Source organism: Panicum virgatum, chromosome 5N, assembly GCF_016808335.1.
Source record: "Panicum virgatum strain AP13 chromosome 5N, P.virgatum_v5, whole genome shotgun sequence".
NCBI classification, from domain to species: Eukaryota; Viridiplantae; Streptophyta; class Magnoliopsida; order Poales; family Poaceae; genus Panicum; species Panicum virgatum.
Genome location: NC_053149.1, coordinates 46,766,395 through 46,786,715, shown reverse-complemented (window position 1 = coordinate 46,786,715; position 20,321 = coordinate 46,766,395). Strand labels below are relative to the sequence as shown.

Sequence of the window (20,321 nt, the reverse complement as noted above, 5' to 3'; positions counted from 1 at the left end):
GACGACAAGGCGGTTAGCCCGCCTAGGCGATAAGGCGGTGGTGGCTCGCCTTACCACTTTAAAGACAAGTATTCAAGATAGTACTAACAAGCTAGCTAGAGATCAGAATCTATGACAACCAGAACAGTTCGAACATACATTCCCACTGTGCAAGTCTGACGCAAGTAAAAAGTGGTGTGCCCGTCCTGTGTTTACCTAAGGGAAATGTGACAATGCGTCGGTAAACTAAGTCAAATTATATCTTTTCTGGGACCATATGACAGAGAACATATGATTCTTTGGGTGGTGCATCGTCACCCAAATAAGAACCTTCAACCTTGTTTGCTGAGAACGCAGATAGAAAAGCATTTTACCTAAGGCCAATCCAGGACCAAGTTTGTGATGTGTTTATTAACAACGATACAACATTGCCAGATAAGATCACTAAACACCCTCTTACAATGCCAGTCTAATATAAAGGCCAAGAAGATAAAAGCTCATGGATCACGAGTCACAACACTCTCAATTGTGCAACTTAACCGATCACCTCATTGAGGAAAAACACTAAAATCGAAGGTGGGGAAAGATACAGATAAAGCCGCAAAACAATCTCAAAGGCATTATGCATACAGTGAGTAGAAATACTGCACCCAGAGTCCATAGCATCTAGGCTCGACTCCTTATATCATGCGACCCATTCTGGTACAAACTGGTCCTGGCTGCAGATATATGGATCTCAAATGTAGTTTTCTTAACGGCTTTCCCCAAAAGAAAATGGCTCCAGGAGAAGATGTCTAAGGGCAAAATATGCTCAAAAGGGTTCATTCAAATTGTACACGGCAGTTAGAACATGCGCTTCCGGTTCGGAACAATCTCAGGGCTGTTGTTCCTCATCATGGCAACAAACTCCTGATAATTAATTCTTCCATCCTGCCAACAAATAACAAATGGGACATTAGCACTGTGATAAATTGTGATAGGCAGCCGCAGCTCTATTGAACTTTTGAGTCATAAGTAAAAAGGATTACTGATCTTTGACATTCACAATGTAGGTTAGTTATTCCTAAATTCAATTACAGCAAATTGGTAGTCTCCATGAATTTCAATTCAGTGTGAACTCATTACTATTCGTGTGCATCCAGAAAAAAATAATGTGATCAGCATTTTTTTAACATATAATCCCCCACCAGTCAAATCTTTGGATCTTCTCTTTCAATAAGAATTCATTTCTATATTCTAGAAACATGTCAAGTGGTTGAAGTCAACAGTAAGTAGCATGCCACATAACTGACGTCAGTGAGGGGGTTTTCTTCAGCGGATCGATTTAAATATTTGAAGAGCTAAGCTTTTACTTAAAGTCTGCAAAATATATACTCACGTGATCTGTATCTACTTCAGCAATGATCTCTTTTATTGTTTTATCATCTCCCATATCATACTTCTTCAGAGCTTCTTCCAACTCATCTACTGTTATGTATCTGCATAGAAAGATTTAAATAGTGAGGAAATCAAATGAAAACAGTCAAGATTTGCAGAACAAGTTCAGGCAAAATTCGAAGTGAAGTTACCCGCTGTGATCCTTATCAAAATATTCAAAAGCTTTGAGTATGTGGTCTTCCTTCTCCAATCTATTCAAGTGCATTGTGGCTGATATGAACTCCGCATAATCAATGGTACCATTTCCATCAACATCAGCCTGTTTGGGGAATTAAAAACAAGAATAAGGAAACAAAATAGTATGCGCTGAACTACAATTCCATCAATAATGTTCAAAAGCTTGATCTATAGCAGTTTCACATGTTCCATCCCATCTTCTCTTTCAAATTATTGTGATACTGTGTTTCCATTCAATAGGAAACACCAGAAACCTATATGAAGTTTCTTTTTAAAACAGGAAAAGGCTGTGGAGTGCAAGGCAGCACTAGACAGTTGCTTTTCAGTTTTCCAAATTGGAGATGTGACTTGGGAATTGGGATAGTAATAGATAGTCAACCAAAAAATGAAGCATATGGGTCTGGAGGATGAACATACCGCCTCCATCAACTGTCTGATATCTGATTCAGAAATTTTAGTGCCAAGTTTTGGTAAACCAGATCTTAGCTCTTCAAGAGTAATTGTCCCACTATTATCTGTATCAAGGGATCTAAACATTTCTTTAAGGCCCATAATCTCTTCATCTGATAAGTTCTCAGCAACAACCTGGTTAAAATGAAAGATGTTAGAATTATCTGCTTCTTAAAATCAAGTATTTTACTGGAATAAATGCCAAAGTCCAAGTCAATCAATCACCTTCAAAGCAACTTTCTTGAGCTTGTTCATTGCCCTGAACTGTTTCATTCTACTGATGACCGTGATGTCAAGTGGCTTATCTGGGGCCTCTCCATCCTCTCTAATCCATGGATGATCTGTATGTTCACAGTATTATACCGATAAATTATACATGCAAATGAATATTCAGTTCATATGGAAAAACACAGGTTGTCTTCTTTCTCTTTTTTTACAGAGAAAGCAGACAGGTCTTCAACAAAGAGAGAAAACCAGCAGTTTCTTTCTGGAATACTATAACTACTTTCAGCGTTTTAGCACTCTTGTATCAAAAAGAACAAAAATGTGGGGAAAAACTAGGAGACTACTCCTATTTTGCTACTAACTAGCTACATAATAATTTATTCTCTAAAAATCAAAATGCCATGTTATGGAACGTGATTCGACAACTAGACATAGAAAGATAGTGAAAGAGCAGTTGACTTACTCAAAATTTCAGAAGCAGTCAGGCGCTCTTTGGGGTCCTGCCGCAGCATCTTCTTAACCAAATCCTTGGCACCATTAGATATTGATGGCCAAGGATCAGAAGAGAAATCAATGTGACCGTGCAAGACGGCATCAAATATGCCATCCTCATTCTCTGGCAAAATCAAAGGACAATGTGAAGGAAAAGAAACAATTGTGTTGGAGCGATAGTAGCAAAAAAAAATCTGACTGAAACAAGATTCTCAAAAACTAAAATGATTACCTGCCCAAAAGGGAGGAACACCAGAAAGAAGGATGTAAAGAATAACCCCAGCACTCCAAATATCAGCCTCTGCCCCATAGTGCCGTTTGAGTACCTCAGGAGCAACATAATACGCGCTTCCCACAAGATCCTTGAATGTCTCCCCTGCATCATCCATTATACATTCTCATTATGTTTGATCATGCCGCGGACACAACAAAAAAAGCCATTCCACTACCAAGAGACAAAACAGAGAGAATAAATATAAAAATAGACTACGCCCCACAATAAATCCTCCATCATCACCAATGATTTGCAAAATGAACATCCCGCTTTTATGAAACAGACTTAGTGTATCATTTATAATTATGTGTGAGCATTCAACAAGTTTGATACTATATGCTTACCCCATTAAAGAACAATGGTGGAAGCAACGTATCGCATATGTAAAGAGTAAAGCTCAATTACTTTGGAGTTAAGCTGGATCCCTAATACTAACATAGCATCTCTCAACAAGAATGGACAGATATGAATAACGCCACCTCCAAATCGATACTATTAAAAGTTTAGCGATGCTGGGTCCGAAATCGTCAAACGGAGCGAATCGGTCAAGTCAAAGCGACATCCACATCTAGTCAAAGTGTCAAACATCGCAAAAGGGCACTGCAGGATCCATATGGAAGAAGGGATGAAGTCAAAATCAAGCGCTCACCGGGCTTGAAGAAGACGGAGAGGCCGAAGTCCGTGGCCTTGAGCGGCGAGTCCTCCTTGTCGTTGAGGAAGAGGAAATTCTCGGGCTTGAGATCCCGGTGGAAGACCCCCATGGAGTGGCAGCTGTGGACGACGGCGACTATCTCGCGGCAGAGCGCCGCGGCGGCGCGCTCGGTGTAGTGGCCCCTGGCGATGATGCGGTCGAAGAGCTCCCCTCCCTCGCAGAGCTCCATGACGAGGTTGACCGAGTGGCGGTCCTCGTAGGCGCCCCGGAGCTCGACGATGTTGCGGTGGCCCGTGAGGTGGTGCATGATCTGCACCTCCCGGCGCACGTCCTCGATGTCGTCGCGGTGGACGAGCTTCCGCGTGGCGATGGACTTGCAGGCGAAGCGCTGGCCGGTCTCCCGGTGCGTGACGAGGTAGGTGACCCCGAACTGGCCGCGGCCGAGCTCGCGCCCGAAGGTGTAGGCCGCGCGCACGTCCTCCATCGGCCGCCCCAGCACGCGCCCCACCGCCCCCGCGTCCGCCGCCGCCGGCTTCGGCCTCGCCTGCGGCTGCTGCTGCTGCTGCGGCGGCGGCGCTTGGGCCTGGGGCTTGGGCGGCGCCGCCGGTTGCTGCTGGTCGGCTGCGTGGCGGTGGTGGCGCGACCCGCGGTTGCCCATGGCTGAGTGCCCGGACTGGGGATTTCCCGGTTTGCGAGTCTGTTGTTTGAAGCAGCAGGCGAGGACAAGGCCCCAAGGGAAGGGGGAGGAGGGCGAGCCGCGAGCGTTCAGCGCGGTGCGGAGGGAAGGGGGAGGAGGGCGAGCCGCGAGCGTTCAGCGCGGTGCGGAGCACCGCGTGGGGGTGGTGGTGGGTTGGGTTGGGCGCGGCGGGCGAAGGCAGAGGCAGTAGAGGTAGGGTTTTTTTTCCCAACCGGACACCCCAAACTGGAGCACTCCGGTTCCGGTAAACCGGACCGGTTTCACCAGAAACCGATAGAAACCGATCAAATCCCAGTGCAAATTCAAATCGTCCGGTGCATTTGGGAACCGGCAGGTTTGACTGGTAACCGGTCAAATTCAAATTTTTTTGTTTAAATTCAAATGCCCGCAAAGTATACTAAATAAATGTTTGTATAACATATTTTAGTCTAAATGAACCCTCAAACCTTCTTTTGTACTACTTTTACATTGTATTTATATATTTTTGTATGCATATTTTTTTGTTTAACTTCAAATCTCCGCAAACTATACTAAATGAACGAATTTTTGAGAAAATTTGACACCATTAGATTCGTCGCACCTTAAAGTATTTTTAAAATTTTTTCATTTTTTGAATTTAAATTTAAATTTTAAATTTGGATACCGGGCCGGATCGGTTCCCACCGGTTAGGTGAAAGAGGAGCAGGTCCGCCGGCGTGCGAGCGCGACAGGCACGCGTGCCGCCGTGGGCGATTTTGGGGGAGAAGAGAACCGCGGGGCCGGTAGCGAGTGATGCTTGGTGGGACGCGATCGCGGCGACCCCTGCTGTGCTGGGTCAGCTGCTGGTCGCCGAGATTTCGCCCTGCGGGGTGTTCGTGACACTGTAGCCGCGTGGGATATTTCTGGGTAGCGACAGAGTGACTGGGGTACTCGGGTCCGGCTGCCTTGGCCGTAGTAACCCCCGGCCCGGCCGGATCTCGCCGGTTGCTCAGGACATGTTGGATGCCTGAGCGTTTATGGCCATGTGCAGTGTGGTAGAACCTGTTTAGGAGAGTGCTTGTGTCGATCGAACCTAACTGAGTTTGGAGTCGGAGATGAATTTCGCGCATACGATTTTCCAAGTAATTTGTGCTTTATTTTTCCAAACTTACCTATCTAGTAAGCTGTAGAAAAGTAGAAATCAGCCCGATGCTGATATTACAAGCGACCGTAACTTTCTAAATTTCCGGTCGATGGCGACGCGCCCCGCGCCCACGTGCGATTTTCTTCCCGCGTGGTCTCCCCCCAGCTGATATCGTTTTTTTTTTCTTCCGGTGCCTCCCCCTCTTCGTTTTCATGCCCATCCTCTCTTCCCTCATTCCCCTTCCTGCCTCCTCGTATTCTTCACCTGGACCACGCGCCGCCGCCCCCACCCGGGTCTCCTTCCCCCCTTCCATGATCCTATCGGCGGTGTTCCGATTCGATTCGGCGTTGAAGGTTCGTATTAGGGCCCGTACTGTAGCGGCCTAGCGGGGTCGCTTGTATTTTTGTCATGCTTTTTTTCTGTTGCCGATTTCGCGTAGTTCTTCTATCTGCAGCGAGTTCGGGTATCCGATTTTGATTCGGGGCTTCAAGGATTTCAGTATCTTCTGGTTCCTATTAGCGCTTCTATTGTAGCGGGTCGCACCTATTTTTTTTCCATGTTTTTTCCCTTTTACCGATTTTCGTGTAGAACTCTTGGTGTTTGTTTTGGATCTGTTCTGGTGGAACGCCGTATATAGGTTTCGTGGTCGACGGGGAGGGGGGGGGGTTGCACATTTCAGCAGGTATTGTTCCGCTTTTGCTATTCTAGTGGATTTATTGTTCATCGTTTTTGTTAGAGATTCAACGTTTTGGCTCTCCTATCATATATCAGCGTGCTCCCCCAGCTGGAATTTTTTCTTACAGGCATTTGAAAATATTTGTATATATATGAAAATTTTAGATTCCGGTGTGTTAGGGTTCGTTATTTATGGTAGTTTTTAAGTACATTTTTTCGCATTTTTTTTCATCCAAGTGACTACAATATTTTTTGCTACCTAGAATTAGTGTAGCAGGCACCATGGATAGTTCCAGTTCAAGTGACCAGAATGCGCAAAGCAGCAAAGATAAAAATGCAGAAAGTAATTCTAAGGTATGCCCACATATGTGCAGATGTATTTTTTTTGTTATTACCTTGTTAAATAAGATGAATGATTTTAATCTTTGGGGGGTTACAGTTGTTCTGCTTCTCTTACGACGTATAGAATTCTGAATTTTTGGTTGCGCCATGGATTGTTATTAGGGCACTTTGCCTAGCTATATATATGCTGATTTTGGTTGCACACTAGTGTTAGTATTCATCATGTGAGTTTCTGTGAAATTTGTATGGTACTTTTAAAATTGTGGACAAAAGACATAATTCAACCAACTGCCGGAGCAAAATATATACTGAGCAATGAGTCTGCAGACGTACTACTCCTTTTTTTTTGAGATTATAGTATATTCATGATTGGGAGTTTGCAGAGTTTTTGAAAAGCTCTCGTGTACTGACCGAATTCCATCCTACTTATAGATTAGGTGCCGAGCCTAGTTTATTTGTGGCGCAACGCCCTTTCGAGGCCATCTACCAGGAATAGGATAAATATCTTTTTTGTTCAGCATGATTAACATGGAAGACACCAGATCACGGATATCACCGAGTCTCATCATTTGTTGCCTGTCTCACGGTTCCTGCATGGCCAAGTTGTTTGCTACTTTAAACATACCTTTTACTTGATAGAAAATAATTAGTTACTCACAGTAAAAATATGCATGCATGCATGATGACAAAATCAATGGGAATTGATTCTAGTTACACCTGACCCTTCTGGTAACACTCGATCGACTAAGAGTAAAACTGGAGGCACATGCTGCGAATTCCTGGTCACCATTCAGAAGTGCCAGAACTCTTCTAATGTGGCTGAGTGAACTTTTAAAACCAAACCTGGGAATTTCTGTAAGCATATGCATGAACTCTTTCTAATTGTTGTTTACGGCCAAGTTTAACATTATGGAGTTTTTTTTATCAGACATTTTTGGATGCATGCGATAGATCCCACACTTTTTTTATTCCCAGTACTCTGGTTGCTAATTATGCATCAGTCTTATTTGAGTGATATAAGTTCAGTTTTTGTTGGGCTTAAACATGAATTGTAGCCAACATGAACTGAAGCCAAACAAATAAAAATGAGGGATTCGGTTTGTTGTTTATGGCCTTAAACTATTTTTTTGTGTTACTGATATTATTTATCTGTTGTATTCATAGCTATATTTTCCAGTATATTTTACACATACCTATATTCATGAGTCTCAAATTTTCTGCTATCTAAAAAATCATGTAGGATGGCCCAAGCATCAATGAATCTGATGATAGTGCTTTGTCGCCGCGAAGCAAGCTCAAGGACTGCACTGTATGTGTTCCTGTGTTTTATATATCCTATGTTTTTTTTCCACACTATCAATGACTTTTGTCAATAATTTTTTTCTTCTTACTTTTTTTGAATACAGAAATTCAGCACTCAGTTCTCTCTTGCCAAGATGGTTAAATTGATTGAAAAGTTATCTCCTCGCCAAAGAGATAGTGTTATCAAGTGTGGTTTTGGCTCAATTCTGGCTCTCAAGTGTACATCAATTCCAAATTCACTAATCTTATGGACTGCAAAGAACTATGATCCAAAATCTAGACACTTCAAGGCAGCTGGTGGGACCGTGGGAGTTCTTTCAAAATTGATGCAATCGCTGTGCACCAAATTCTTGGTATTCCATATGGAGGAAAACAAGTGCCCAATAAATCATCCAGCTATGCCAAAATGTCATCCTCAAAGATACAAATCAACAGAGTCAAGCTGCAAAGATTGATGCTTTAGTTGATATGATAACTCCAGAGCTGGTCGGTGATAAGTTTGCAAGGATTTTTTTTCTCATTGTTCTTGGCATTTTCTTGTGCCCAAAAAGCAGTCCTACTGTTAGTCACCAGTTTTACGAGAGCATATGCAGAGTTAGAGAAATCAACTCATATGATTGGTGCACTGCTGTATCCGGTGTCTTCATCTTGGGTTAATGAACTTCCAGACAAATGCTCGGAAAGGGAATACTAGAGGCAAAGCAGCACTTGGTGGTTGTCTTTTCCTACTTGCAATGAGTTCTATATATTTACATTCTTAGCCTTTTTTTTCTACTTCGCGAGCATATTTTTCATCTAGCCTTTTTCGTTTTTCGTTGTCTTACTTATGTTAATATACAGGCAATATATTTGATTATCTTGTCTTGGATTCCGCCTTTTTGGAACCAACTCTGCCGCGTATACGCGTATGGGATGACAATGCAATCAGCAGCAATAGTGGAGCTGAGTTAGGCATCCAAAATATTGAGGTTTTTATTATCTCTATTTCCTTTTTTTTCTACATCATTTTTGTATTTCTGATTGTCTTTCATCATCTATTTTTTATTTCTTGCTATATTTTGTTCCCTTTTTTGTCCAATAGTTTAAGCCCATGGAGGAGACACTTTTTTAATAAGCATCAACCCTTGCGTCAATTCGTGGATTTGACATCACTGGTTGGGATCAGCCTCCCATCAAGTCAACATCCCACGCTCCCTGCAATGCTACCAACAATCAACCTGAGGTACGTCACTCATCATACTACGACCTAACTGATTCGGGCCAATCTTTTTGAACAAGCCATAACCGCCCCAACTAATTAGTTCCAGTCTTTGTTAACTTGACATACTCGGCCCAACTGATTAGGGTCAATCACGTCATACTGCAATACTCATTCCAACTGATTAGGACCACTCACGTCATCGTGCCATACCACGACACAACTGGTTAGGGCTAATCATTTTCAACAAGCCATAATCGTCCCAACTGATTAGGGCCAATCTTGTTAACTTGCCATACTCGTCATACTGCCACACTCATTCCAACTGATTAGGGCCAGTCACGTCATCATGCCATACTACGACCCAACTGATTAAGGCCCATCTCGTTAACTTTGCCAAACTCAGCCCAACTGATTAGGGTCAATCAAGTCATACTAACAAAGTCGGTCAAACGAGTTAGGGTGGTCTGCATTTTTTAGGGGGGTTTTACTCCATGACCATGTGGTTTGTATAATGGCATTTTAGTATATATTAAGGATGACCTGCCATACTGATTAGGGTCAATCACGTCGTACTGTCATACTCGTTCCAACTGATTAGGGCCAGTCACGTCATCCTACCATACCACGACCCAACATTAGGGCTAATCATTTCCAACAAGCCATAATCGTCCCAACTAATTAGGGCCAATCTTGTTAACTTGCCATACTCAGCCCAACTGATTAGGGTCAGTCATGGCATACTGTCATGCTCGGCCCAATGAGTTAGGGTGGTCTAGGCGGTCAACTCCATGACCGTATGCTTTTGTATAAAGCGATTTCTAGTATATATCAAGGATGACCTGCCATATTGATTAGGGTCAATCACGTCATATTACCTTCCATATTCGTTCCATCTGATTAGGGCCAGTCAAGTCATCGTGCCATACTACAACCCAACTGATTAGGGCCAATCATTTTCAACAAGCCACAATCGCCCCAACTGAAAAGTGCATTCTGGATCTTGTTGTTGCTAATTTTAGGGACAAAAGGTTTGAAGTAATATGCCCTTTCAAAGATACAGCACTAGTCGAAAATGATTCCCTCAGTGCCATAGCAAAATTCAGAAAGGTGTTCAAAGCAGTACATTCCAGATCAACAAGGATTGACATATATGACATGCCAACAGTTATTGGAAGTGTCTCAAATCAGACGAATCAGTTTAGTCTCCCAGTTCTAATTAACATATATGTGATTTTTTATTATTACATATCACATTCAAGAAAATATATCCTATGCCCTCTTTGACCTGACACTACATTTCCTTTTTTTTTTTGCCAGGAACGACAGTGGTGTTTTTATTCTTCAGTTACTTCTTGCTTACAATGGAAAGACACATTTCCATTTTACTCAGGTTACCTACATGCTACCTTTTTTTGTTTTCCAAATTTCTCCTATTTGCATATTTTTTGCCACCAGCCAAGTAGAAATGTCTCAAGGCTATCCCCATATTTTCTCCTTTTTTTTTGGCTATGTAGGAACATTCAAAGCCATTGCGTGAATCATTAACGTACTATCTGTGTGCCCACGAGAACGAACTGATTATGCTAGAAATAAGGCAGATTGCTTATCAACATGTAAGTTCATACACTCATATTATACGCCTAAATTCTTAACTACTCTATTAGGATATACAATAGGTTGATTATGTTTTTAATTGATTTATCAATAAGCGGGGGGCGGTAAGCATGCAACTGTACTGAATTTTCTACAGAAAGCAAGGCCATATACATGCTTGCCTTTTTTGTCTGAATAAATCCATATACTGAATTCTACCAATGCATGGTTAAACGTCTTATACTGAATTGTAGTCAAATCCAAAGTTTTCAAATACGGGTCAGGACCATTAAATTAGCTAGCTGCAATGTTCAAAAAGGCACTAGGTGGTTTCTAGGCGGACCCACCGCCTAGAGCCTAAGCGAGCTTAGGCGAGCCTAGGCGTTTCAAGGCGATTTGTTAGGCGGTGCTATATATGTAGATATTTCTTGCCATACACATCAACTATCTCTAAAAAAAAGGAAACTTGAGAATAATGGGCCTAAAGTTAGATAGAAAGCTCATCAAGCAGTCCAACCCAAGTCTCAACCCTAACTTATCCCTAGCCTCAACCTTATCCTCCCCACCCACCCTCCTCCACCCGTCTCTGCTGCCCAGGCCGCCGGCCCCCTCCCGCCCCTACTTCCTCCGTTGCCCAGGACGACGTCGCCTGTCCGCCCGCCTATGCCTTCTCCTCCTCCGCCACCGTCCAGCGCACGCCGCCGCCGCCGCCTCTCAGGCTCCCACCTCCACCGCTGCTTCCGCTTGATGTCCCTTCCTCCCTCGCTGGCGCATGGCGTCCCCACCCGGCGGATCTGCACGGCGGCCACCAGGGATGGAATTCCGGCCATCCTTTCACCGCCGACGAGCTGGCGCCGCCTAGGGGACTGCCTACCCCCATAGGCGAGGCGGGACCCCCTCGCCTAGAGCTTAAGCGCGCCTAGGCGGCCGCCTAATTCCGCCTTCTTGAACATTGGCTAGCTGTATTACTGGATGATTTAAATAATGCCTAATCAAGATGACAACAAACTCAATCCGCTTTTTTTGTGATATATGTAGAACCACACAGCAAAATCCCATACTGCTAAATATTATACACTTTGAATGTTACATCATACACTAGTATTATACACATAAATCTCATACTGCCTCTATTATTTTTTTCAGGGAATAAAGTTGGAGGACTACACAGCAAGGATCAAAAGGCAAGCATAAAAGATTACGCCATTTTTTATTCATTCCTTTTTATTTTCACGACAAATTTTATATATCATGTCACTCACAGGTACAGCAAAAAGTGATTCGCCATCAGCTATCATTGGGAGATGTTTTTTTTTCCGTATCACAGAGAGATACTAAATTTGTTTGAAAAACATCGTTGTCTATTTGTCTCACAAAGAGAGGGTACATGAATGAATGGTCTATTTGTGTTTCATGTAATATTTTTTCCACCATCAGTTTATGTTTGGACATACAAATCAAAATATTATGTTTCAATATTTTTTCTCTGATTGAAACTAACTTTTATGTTACACCCCCCACCCAAAACAATACTCATTTCCCATGGTCCCGAAAAAGTATAGCTTCATAAAAGAAAATGTTAACATCGGTAAAAGAAAATGGAAATTTCAATTTGGCGGGGTGGTCGCTCGGAGAAGGAGAATTTCAAATTTATCCCGCAGCTAAAAGAGAAGGGGAATCTCAATTTTTCCCACCCAGGGCAGTTGGTGGGACGGATTGGCACGGTTTTCCAAATATGGAAAGTATATGATCTCGGAGAATCGACCGTACCATCCCCTTACAGTCGCCCGAAAATTAGCGGGACCCAGAAATCAGCTCGTTGTGAGTGTAAAAAAAATTGATCTAGCAAGATCATTAGTGTGTTTGGTGATTGTGTGATAACTTAGACTAGCGACAGCAGTGGCTTCCATCGATGCTTGAATCAGGAGAGAGAGCGTTGGGGCATTGAGTCAACCACGGCAACACTCACCGCGTTCGGCAGGCTGGAGCTGGAGGCTGGAGCTGGAATGGTGTGAGAGAAAAACACTATTATCTGGCTGGAGCTGGAGTGGTGTGAGAGGAAATTACTGATGTTTGGGCAAAATTTTTAGGCGTCAAGGATTGGCCCCCCCGCGCGCGTTGAGGAGGGAGGGAGAGTAAAAGAAATACTTGTGTCAGAGTAAAAAGAGAGAGGGAGAGTCAACCACTGCAGAGTTTGAAGCTCAATGCCTGAAACATGAGTCTGACTTGGAGCCGATGCACACCACTGTGGCTAGTCTTAAACGTTGGTTACCACTATATAAGGTAATAGTCTAATAGATCGATACATGGTAATAAATTTGGAATAAAAATCACTTAAAAGCATGATCAAGTGTATGGACCATCTAGCAACCGAATGCATCATAGAAGAGAAGTTCGGACAAGGACCCGCGAAGAAAGGAAAAGAAAACATGTAAAAAAGAGCACTAACGCATTTGTACCTTTGGCTTTACTGCCATCAAGCAAAATCATATTCGAAAATTTAAAGAGCAATCCCGGTAATCGTTCACGTTTTGACAGCACAAACTACCTCTATTTTCATGTCTTCATGTCACATTTTCTATAAGAAAAAGGGTTAGACATTTGAAGAGTGACATGTTGATGTTTTTAATAGAGTACATGATCCCAAAAGCGCTCATGAAATTTGTTGCACGCTTAATAAACCCCATGATAGCACAAGTGACGTTAGGAACAAAAGTATTGCTTGGTTAAGAGAAACTTTTTAATCATTTTAAAAATATATCTATTGAATTAGCTAACGATATATATTCACGTTAGATAAATGCAAACAGATTCGACCAAAATAATCGTTCTGTGATTGCCCGTTAGGCATTTCTAATACAAATTATCTATCACTGACACCTATATATCTCTCTGCTCTATTGTTTTTTCAATATAAGATTTTTGTTATTATACATGTTTATTTTTGGGGAAAGCTATATTATGTCAAGTGTTTGTCCTCTGACAATTAATTTTTTTTCTCCTTCTTTCCTCTCCAGCCTCCACCCTCTTTCAACTCAGTTTGAATCTTTTAAAGGAAGGTGGAGGATGGAAGGCTGATCCCACGTTGAAGGCCGTTGGTGAGCGGACGACGATTGTGTATCGCGGTCATGATGGTAGAAGATGGTAGGTTAGCAAAGCAGTGGAACTGCGGAAAAACAACAAGGGTCAGGACTCAGGAGCAAACACAGAAAAGTGGATGGAGGAGAGAACAGTTTAGGGGGCAGCTGAAGCTCGTTTTGGGCGCCATCACTATAGCAAGAGTGTCGACGGAAGAAGAAATGATGGGAACACTAGAAAATGCCGATAAAGATCTTAAATGCTTCAGATTCGGGTGCTGAAGTGGGTAAACTAGTGTACAGTGAAGAGTCGCTTCTGCCGCTATGTTTTGGAAAGAGAATGGACAATTGGTTTCGAATTCCTTCCCATCAGCTCTGACCATTTTCACCCCTTGCACTTGCACGCCTGATCCAATCCAGGCCTGCCTCTAGGCGCCGGCCCAGTTGGTCCCCTGTCCATCGTCTGCGCTTCATCGCCACCCAAACCTGACCTCTTCGTTCTCGAAACAAGATTAGATAAACCGAAAGGCCAATCGCCATCGCCAAATCGCCACCGTCAGTCATGATGTCTCCGACGGCCACCGCAACGGCCGTCTTCCTCTCCGCGGCGGCGCCCTCCTCCACCACTCGTCGGCGGCGCGGCCGGCTCGCCGCCATCTCCGCATCCCTCTCGCCCTCGTCCTCCTCCGGTAAACCCAACTCCCCTTCCTTCCACCGCCCACGCCCCCAATTTGACCTACCCGCCGCGTTCCCGCGCAGAGGAGCCGTTGCTGGTGCGCGCGGCGCGGGGCGAGGATGGCCTCCCGCGCCCGCCGGCGTGGATGATGCGGCAGGCGGGGCGGTACATGGCGGAGTACCAGGCGCTGGCCAAGCGCCACCCCTCGTTCCGGGAGCGGTCCGAGAAAACGGACCTCATCGTCGAGATCACTCTGCAGCCCTGGCGCGCCTTCGCGCCCGACGGCGTCATCCTGTTCTCGGACATACTCACGCCGCTGCCGGCAATCGGGGTGCCGTTCGATATCTCCGATTCCAAGGGGCCGCTGATCCAATCGCCCGTGCGGTCCGAGGAACAGGTCAGGCAGCTCGTGCCCATCGACCTCGATAAGCTCAATTTCGTCGGGGAGTCGCTCAGGATTCTGCGAAATGAGGTAATGCCCGTATACATTTTGGTGCTACACTGCTACTGAAAGCTTGGTTCTATTGGATTTTCTTATTGTAGTGGTTTAGGATTGAATGATACTAGATTACTAGTTAAGTGCTATACAATGTACCGTTCAAAGTCAATGCTCATGCTGCAATTTGACCTATAAAATGCATTGATGTGTAATGGATTGAAGTAATGTTAGGTTCACTGTTGCATGCTATGAAAATGACACCAGGCCATAAATTATAGAAATTGTTAGTAGTTACTAATTTGTCAGCGTCATGCAAGAATACTTGGTTATTACTGCTAACACGATGCAGTTGTACTTTTCAGTCATACACTTATAATTTATGAAAGTTGGTCTGCATTGTGCTGCAAATATCGTTCATCTTCTTGCGTTTCTTTTTGGAAACTAATGTTGGCAGATGGTTCATTGTTAATCATTTAACATCAAAGTATTTGTGTAGCATCTGAAAAGCGACACTCTATTGATGTAATTTGGTATACTTTGGTGGGTTCAAGACTATTTTTGGTTGCTATGAATGCCTCCAACTGAAAATAAATGTCAGGAAAACAGGTTTTGATGCATGGTGTGAATGATAAAGACTTGAGATTGTATCTCGTGAAACAGGTTTTCGAATATTTGGAACTTGGTAAATATGCTATGATTTTGCTTTGTTTAGTTCCAGACGTTGATTTCGTGTAAGTGTTATGAGATGCATATTTGTTATTATCTGAATTAAATGTTTATGACGGTGATTGTCTGAAATATCTGGTGGTATCGGTTGGGCATTTCAATAAATTCCTAGTAATTAATGAACTGCAAGCCTGGTCAAACATCAGTAAAATGCTATTCGTGTTAGTATGTCTCAACCCAAAGCTATATTGTTGTTGCTCTCATTGTTGAATATTCTGCTGGGGAAACTACCACCGCAAATCCGCAATGCATTCGCATGAAGATCAAAAATTTATATATGAGTGTGCTTTTATCGATATGAATTGGATTGTGTATAGTTCAGCAATGCATTCTGCACTACACTTTCTTATGATGCTTATACTCTTGTTTGCTTCTTTATCCTCTAGATTGATGGAAAAGCTGCTTTGCTAGGATTTGTGGGGGCCCCGTGGACAATTGCAACTTATGTTGTCGAAGGGGGGATGACCAACACATACACAAATATAAAGAGCATGTGCCATACTGCTCCAAATGTTTTGAGGGGCCTTCTCTCACACCTTGCACAAGCAATATCTGACTATATCATTTACCAAGTAAACTCTGGGGCTCAATGTATACAGATATTTGATTCATGGGGTGGGCAACTTCCACCTCATGTGTGGGAGCAGTGGTCAAAACCATATATCAAACAGGTAACTGTTCCTTACTTTTCATGCTCTCATGTGTTCCAACTTCACATATGTCATGCTCGGTGGTGTCACTATATATCTGCACTGTATAATAGATCAGTAATGTCTACCAGCACCAAATGTTTTATTGAGAATTAATCTCTTTATGCTTATACTGAAATACTTATCATATGATTAATTGCTTCAACCTTCTGCAATTTCTGGTAGCACATGTTACATGACTTGTTATGGTACCAGCTTACCGCTACAAGCTCCTCATAACCTTCAAAGAAAGTGAATATGGAAACAGTCAATCTTTTACACAGAGTCATTAACTGATGTTTATGTCAGCAACATGTTCTCAGTAATTTGGATTTATATATTATATGATATGTTATCATGCATTTATACACTATATATTGCTTTAGTTTCGTTTACATATCTGCTAATCTGCAAGACTGCAACTAGCACAATACATGTAATTGACTGACTTGGTCATAAATGGTAATTTCTGCAGGCTCAATGTGTTTAGAAGGGGGGAAAATCCCAATTTTCATCTTGAGCTTGTAAATTTGCATAAATTCTAGCTTGTTTGGTACTATAATTTAGAATAAAAGATTTCATGAAAAGTTCTAATTTGGTCTATTCTGTTACATTAACCTCTTCCATTTCTTTGACAGATTGTGAGTAGGATTAAGAATGAGTGCCCTCATGTACCCCTTGTCTTGTATATAAATGGGAATGGAGGTTTACTTGAGCGAATGAAGGATACGGGAGTTGATGTCATTGGGCTTGACTGGACAGTGGACATGGCTGATGGAAGGAGACGCCTTGGTAATGGAATTGGTGTACAAGGGAATGTGGATCCAGCATTTCTATTTTCACCGTTACCAGTATTGACTGATGAAATTCATAGGTCAGTAAAGGTTTCATGCTTTCCATTTGTGTTAATTTTTGCTGTGTACAATTAATTAACGAGATCTCCAAAACTGCTCTCTCAGAAGTATGTCTTCCTGTCATGTCTGTTACACCATCATAGTGTAGACCTTCTTGCTACAGTTTAACTTGTTTCATTTCTGATGTAAGTGTGGGTTGCATACAAATGGATATCCGTCAGTTGTATACAAATGGGTATCCATCTTACTCCTTAGATGTATTGAATTCTTGATCAAAGAATAAGAAATAGTTAATCACCTCACACTATCAGAGTGTTGCATTATCTTTTGCATGTCGTCAGTGATCACGCGGAACATGTAAAAATGAAGCAGTATTAAGCCCTTCATGTTTGTTTTATGTTGCATGGGGATTGTAACGTTTGATGCGTTAGCTTCTAAGTGGCTGCAACGTCCAGTCATTATATTTGAAATACCTTTCCAGGCAGTCACTACGAACTGATTAAAATTGTTTTCTCATTATCTGCTCTGCAGGGTTGTGAAATCAGCTGGTCCAAAAGGTCATATTCTTAATTTGGGCCACGGTGTGCTACAAAAAACACCTGAAGAAGCCGTAGCACATTTCTTTGATGTCACTAGGAGCTTGAGATATGACACCCTTTTCCAAGGTTCAGTTGCTGGAGAATTGCAGGCTGTTGCATGACCACAGCAAATGGCATTCTCATTTTCATCAAATGTCTATTTGATATATGGTGTATTATCCTAGATTCCTAGTGTTGACTAGTTCAGTACCTTCTGCCTTGTAATTGTAAGAGCCATGCGTTTCGGGATATTGTCATTTGACAGCAAATCGACGCAATTTATTCATTGCCTGCCAGTTTCAGTTAGTCATGTGGCCAATAAACAATGGTGCAGCCGGGTTGTAGAAGGAAAGCAGGGGAGGATGCAGGGAGTTGTCCGTTCTTCTTTCAAAGCCTCTAGCGACTGTTATTAATTATTGTACTACAGTAGAATCAATCAGTGTAAGATCCTGCGAGTTCTGTAATTTCCTTGTTAATGGGCATCATATTTTAGGCAAGTAGGATCCTGATCTGGACTGGTACCAATATTTTAACCTGTCATGCTTTAATTAGAGCAGTACTATGGCCGTTGTTTATTGCAATGTCAGATGGGCCATGTGTTCACATGCTGTCTAGGTTTAGTATATCACAGATCTCTGGTCAATCTCCTGGGCTTAAAAATAGAATGACAAATACTGTCGGAAAATGGATTTTGCCTTTTAAAAATGGCACAAGCATTACTCGTGATGCTCTTTATACGAGCAACTTATTTGGCTATTACGATGATATCACTGAGGCATTTCCCCATGGATGCTTGATAATTCATATTCTTTCCTTATATGTGCAAGAACTATCGCAAATTACATGTGCGCTGTATAATCAGCCATCAGATGAGGATACCATCAGCCCTGTAGGTCTGCAGCAGACCAGCATTCTATATAAGTTTGGACAAGATATTTCACAAACGAAGTCGAGTTTGGACAAAATATTTTAAAAAGTTATGTATTATCATATCATTTATATGTGTGATTTTTTTTGATGAATTTAGACGATCTTTTTTGCCGTGATTTACACGAATTTTACGAAATTTGTGGTTTCCACCAGATATGTTCCCTTCTTTTTATCTCCATTAGCAGCTGAAAGTTGAGATATACATGTGCCTGCCCATGCCATTGTGGAGACAAAAAAGATGAAAGCGTCGGCAGCTATGATGTGTGTGGGTCAACCTCCGTGGTGTCTAAATCAATCAAAATATGATTGCCTTTCCAGGGACCAGCGCAATGCTGTTGATTACGGTGGGGTGGGGCTTCGTCTCCAGCCAGCTACTGGGATATTGGATGGCGCGGTTAGTTCCCGTCGCTGAGCTGTTCACTAGTGTAATTTGCGCGATCTCTTTTTAGCAAAAATGGAAGTCCTGGTGGGAATGATGGGGGGAAACACCGAATTACCTCTGTCCTGACTCCTGATTATTCGCCACCGGCTCAGAATTGCTGCATGTGACTGAAATGGTGGCCTCCGCAGGTTCAGGCTTCACGAATCGACGAATCGTGATGAAAAAGGGTTCCTGCTGCATGTCCTTGCATAACTGCATTTGCATCGCAACGATTGATTGGATTGTTTGCTTGCGTGGTCGTAAAGCGACCTGATTGGGATCCTCCACCAGCTTCGTTGACAGCATCTAGCGCGAGCAGATCTGCTGCATCGTGGCGGTCTTTTTTTTTAAGAACAAAAAAGGATAATCGTGTGTCTCTGGTTCACAAATATTCAGAAGAAAAAAACACACACACTCACCAGGGGCGAAGCCAGGGCACAAGCTCACCAGGGTCATATCCATCTATCAAACGGCCGGTCGCCAAGCATGGAGAGTAATTTTCATTACATTTTACAAAATTCGTTGGGGTCCGCGGACCCCGGTGAGAAGCTGCAGGCCCGCCTATACTCCACGCTTAGCCAATCTACACTCGTGATACTCTATTTCTTTCTTCTAAAAAAAATATTTCTGTCTGGTCATCAAGATTCTCTCCTCTACGTTAGATTTCTCCGCATCCATACATCCTTTATATCTCCACTCTATACCAACTACCACTATGCGGGACGCACAAGTCATATACTATTAAATTTTTTACACCCACCACCCCACCCTCTCTCTCCTCCCTTCTCTCTCCCCAGGCCGGTGGCGGCATTCCTCTCTCCTACATCACCGGCGCGCCCCTCCTCCGGCCTTCCTCGCCGACGCACCCCTCCTCCGGCATCCCTCGACAGCGGCGGGTGGCAGCAGAGGCCCGCCTGGGCGGCGGTGAGGCGGCAGCTCCTGGGCGGAAGCCGGCGCAAAGGACCCGAGCGGTGAGGCGGCAGCTCCTGGGCGGTGGGTGCTGGCGGCGCCGCCGACTAGGCACCACGTCCTGTCTCTGCCCCTCTACCGTGAGCAGCTAAAAGCTTATGGACCTTATAGTCCCGTGCAAGCCCCCCAGTCCAGCCCACAATTAAACAAGCAGTCCCTCAACCAACCACGAGCAGAACAATCCGTGAAGCACCCTTCCATTTTTGTTAATCCATTTTCGGATTTATTTAAGCCATCAATCTTGTAGTTACAATATCTCAATCATCCAAACTCCGATTCAAATGATTCTTCTTCCTAAATTCCTATAAAATCATACACTATCCACTCTTCCTATTTTCATCTCCATTTGAGCTCATTTTATTTT

The 20,321-nt window shown here is 43.2% G+C and overlaps 3 protein-coding genes across 9 annotated transcripts; 2 read left to right on the top strand and 1 right to left on the bottom strand.

Moving 5' to 3' along the window:
* Window positions 1-367: 367 nt before the first annotated feature.
* Window positions 368-4,497, bottom strand: LOC120675711 (calcium-dependent protein kinase 1). The gene is made up of 8 exons (XM_039956915.1): window positions 3,684-4,497; window positions 2,993-3,136; window positions 2,732-2,884; window positions 2,269-2,384; window positions 2,011-2,178; window positions 1,548-1,675; window positions 1,358-1,457; window positions 368-909 (listed from the first exon to the last, which is right to left on the bottom strand). Exons 1-8 carry the CDS (start codon window positions 4,342-4,344, stop codon window positions 823-825), a joined length of 1,557 nt encoding a protein of 518 aa, XP_039812849.1. The 5' UTR covers window positions 4,345-4,497; the 3' UTR covers window positions 368-822.
* A 63-nt stretch (window positions 4,498-4,560) lies between these two features.
* Window positions 4,561-12,109, top strand: LOC120675713. 7 transcript variants are annotated; one of them, XM_039956920.1, is made up of 11 exons: window positions 5,642-5,838; window positions 6,430-6,514; window positions 7,743-7,811; window positions 7,909-8,515; window positions 8,645-8,772; window positions 8,886-9,026; window positions 10,025-10,201; window positions 10,323-10,395; window positions 10,520-10,618; window positions 11,745-11,782; window positions 11,863-12,109. In XM_039956920.1, exons 6-11 carry the CDS (start codon window positions 9,004-9,006, stop codon window positions 11,876-11,878), a joined length of 426 nt encoding a protein of 141 aa, XP_039812854.1. In that variant the 5' UTR covers window positions 5,642-5,838; window positions 6,430-6,514; window positions 7,743-7,811; window positions 7,909-8,515; window positions 8,645-8,772; window positions 8,886-9,003; the 3' UTR covers window positions 11,879-12,109. The 7 variants fall into 7 exon arrangements, 5 of the variants coding, with proteins under 5 accessions (XP_039812854.1, XP_039812853.1, XP_039812852.1 ...); XM_039956919.1 differs by having other exon boundaries at window positions 7,909-8,518; XM_039956921.1 differs by having other exon boundaries at window positions 5,654-5,838; window positions 6,424-6,514.
* A 1,969-nt stretch (window positions 12,110-14,078) lies between these two features.
* Window positions 14,079-18,196, top strand: LOC120673431 (uroporphyrinogen decarboxylase 1, chloroplastic). The gene is made up of 5 exons (XM_039954256.1): window positions 14,079-14,364; window positions 14,435-14,823; window positions 15,903-16,187; window positions 16,844-17,079; window positions 17,591-18,196. Exons 1-5 carry the CDS (start codon window positions 14,238-14,240, stop codon window positions 17,757-17,759), a joined length of 1,206 nt encoding a protein of 401 aa, XP_039810190.1. The 5' UTR covers window positions 14,079-14,237; the 3' UTR covers window positions 17,760-18,196.
* The last annotated feature ends 2,125 nt before the right edge of the window (window positions 18,197-20,321 follow it).

Bases quoted from the DNA above. Each gene is read 5' to 3' on its own strand.
- LOC120673431 (XM_039954256.1), top strand. From the start codon at position 14,238: ATGATGTCTCCGACGGCCACCGCAACGGCCGTCTTCCTCTCCGCGGCG. The intron at 14,365-14,434 runs GTAAACCCAACT...GTTCCCGCGCAG, and splicing joins CTCGCCCTCGTCCTCCTCCG to AGGAGCCGTTGCTGGTGCGC. The intron at 14,824-15,902 runs GTAATGCCCGTA...TTTATCCTCTAG, and splicing joins TCAGGATTCTGCGAAATGAG to ATTGATGGAAAAGCTGCTTT.
- LOC120675711 (XM_039956915.1), bottom strand. From the start codon at position 4,344: ATGGGCAACCGCGGGTCGCGCCACCACCGCCACGCAGCCGACCAGCAG. The intron at 2,385-2,731 runs GTAAGTCAACTG...GTGAACATACAG, and splicing joins GACTGCTTCTGAAATTTTGA to ATCATCCATGGATTAGAGAG. The intron at 2,179-2,268 runs GTGATTGATTGA...CATTTTAACCAG, and splicing joins TCAAGAAAGTTGCTTTGAAG to GTTGTTGCTGAGAACTTATC.
- LOC120675713 (XM_039956917.1), top strand. From the start codon at position 6,443: ATGGATAGTTCCAGTTCAAGTGACCAGAATGCGCAAAGCAGCAAAGAT. The intron at 6,515-7,742 runs GTATGCCCACAT...AAAATCATGTAG, and splicing joins ATGCAGAAAGTAATTCTAAG to GATGGCCCAAGCATCAATGA. The intron at 7,812-7,908 runs GTATGTGTTCCT...TTTTGAATACAG, and splicing joins GCAAGCTCAAGGACTGCACT to AAATTCAGCACTCAGTTCTC.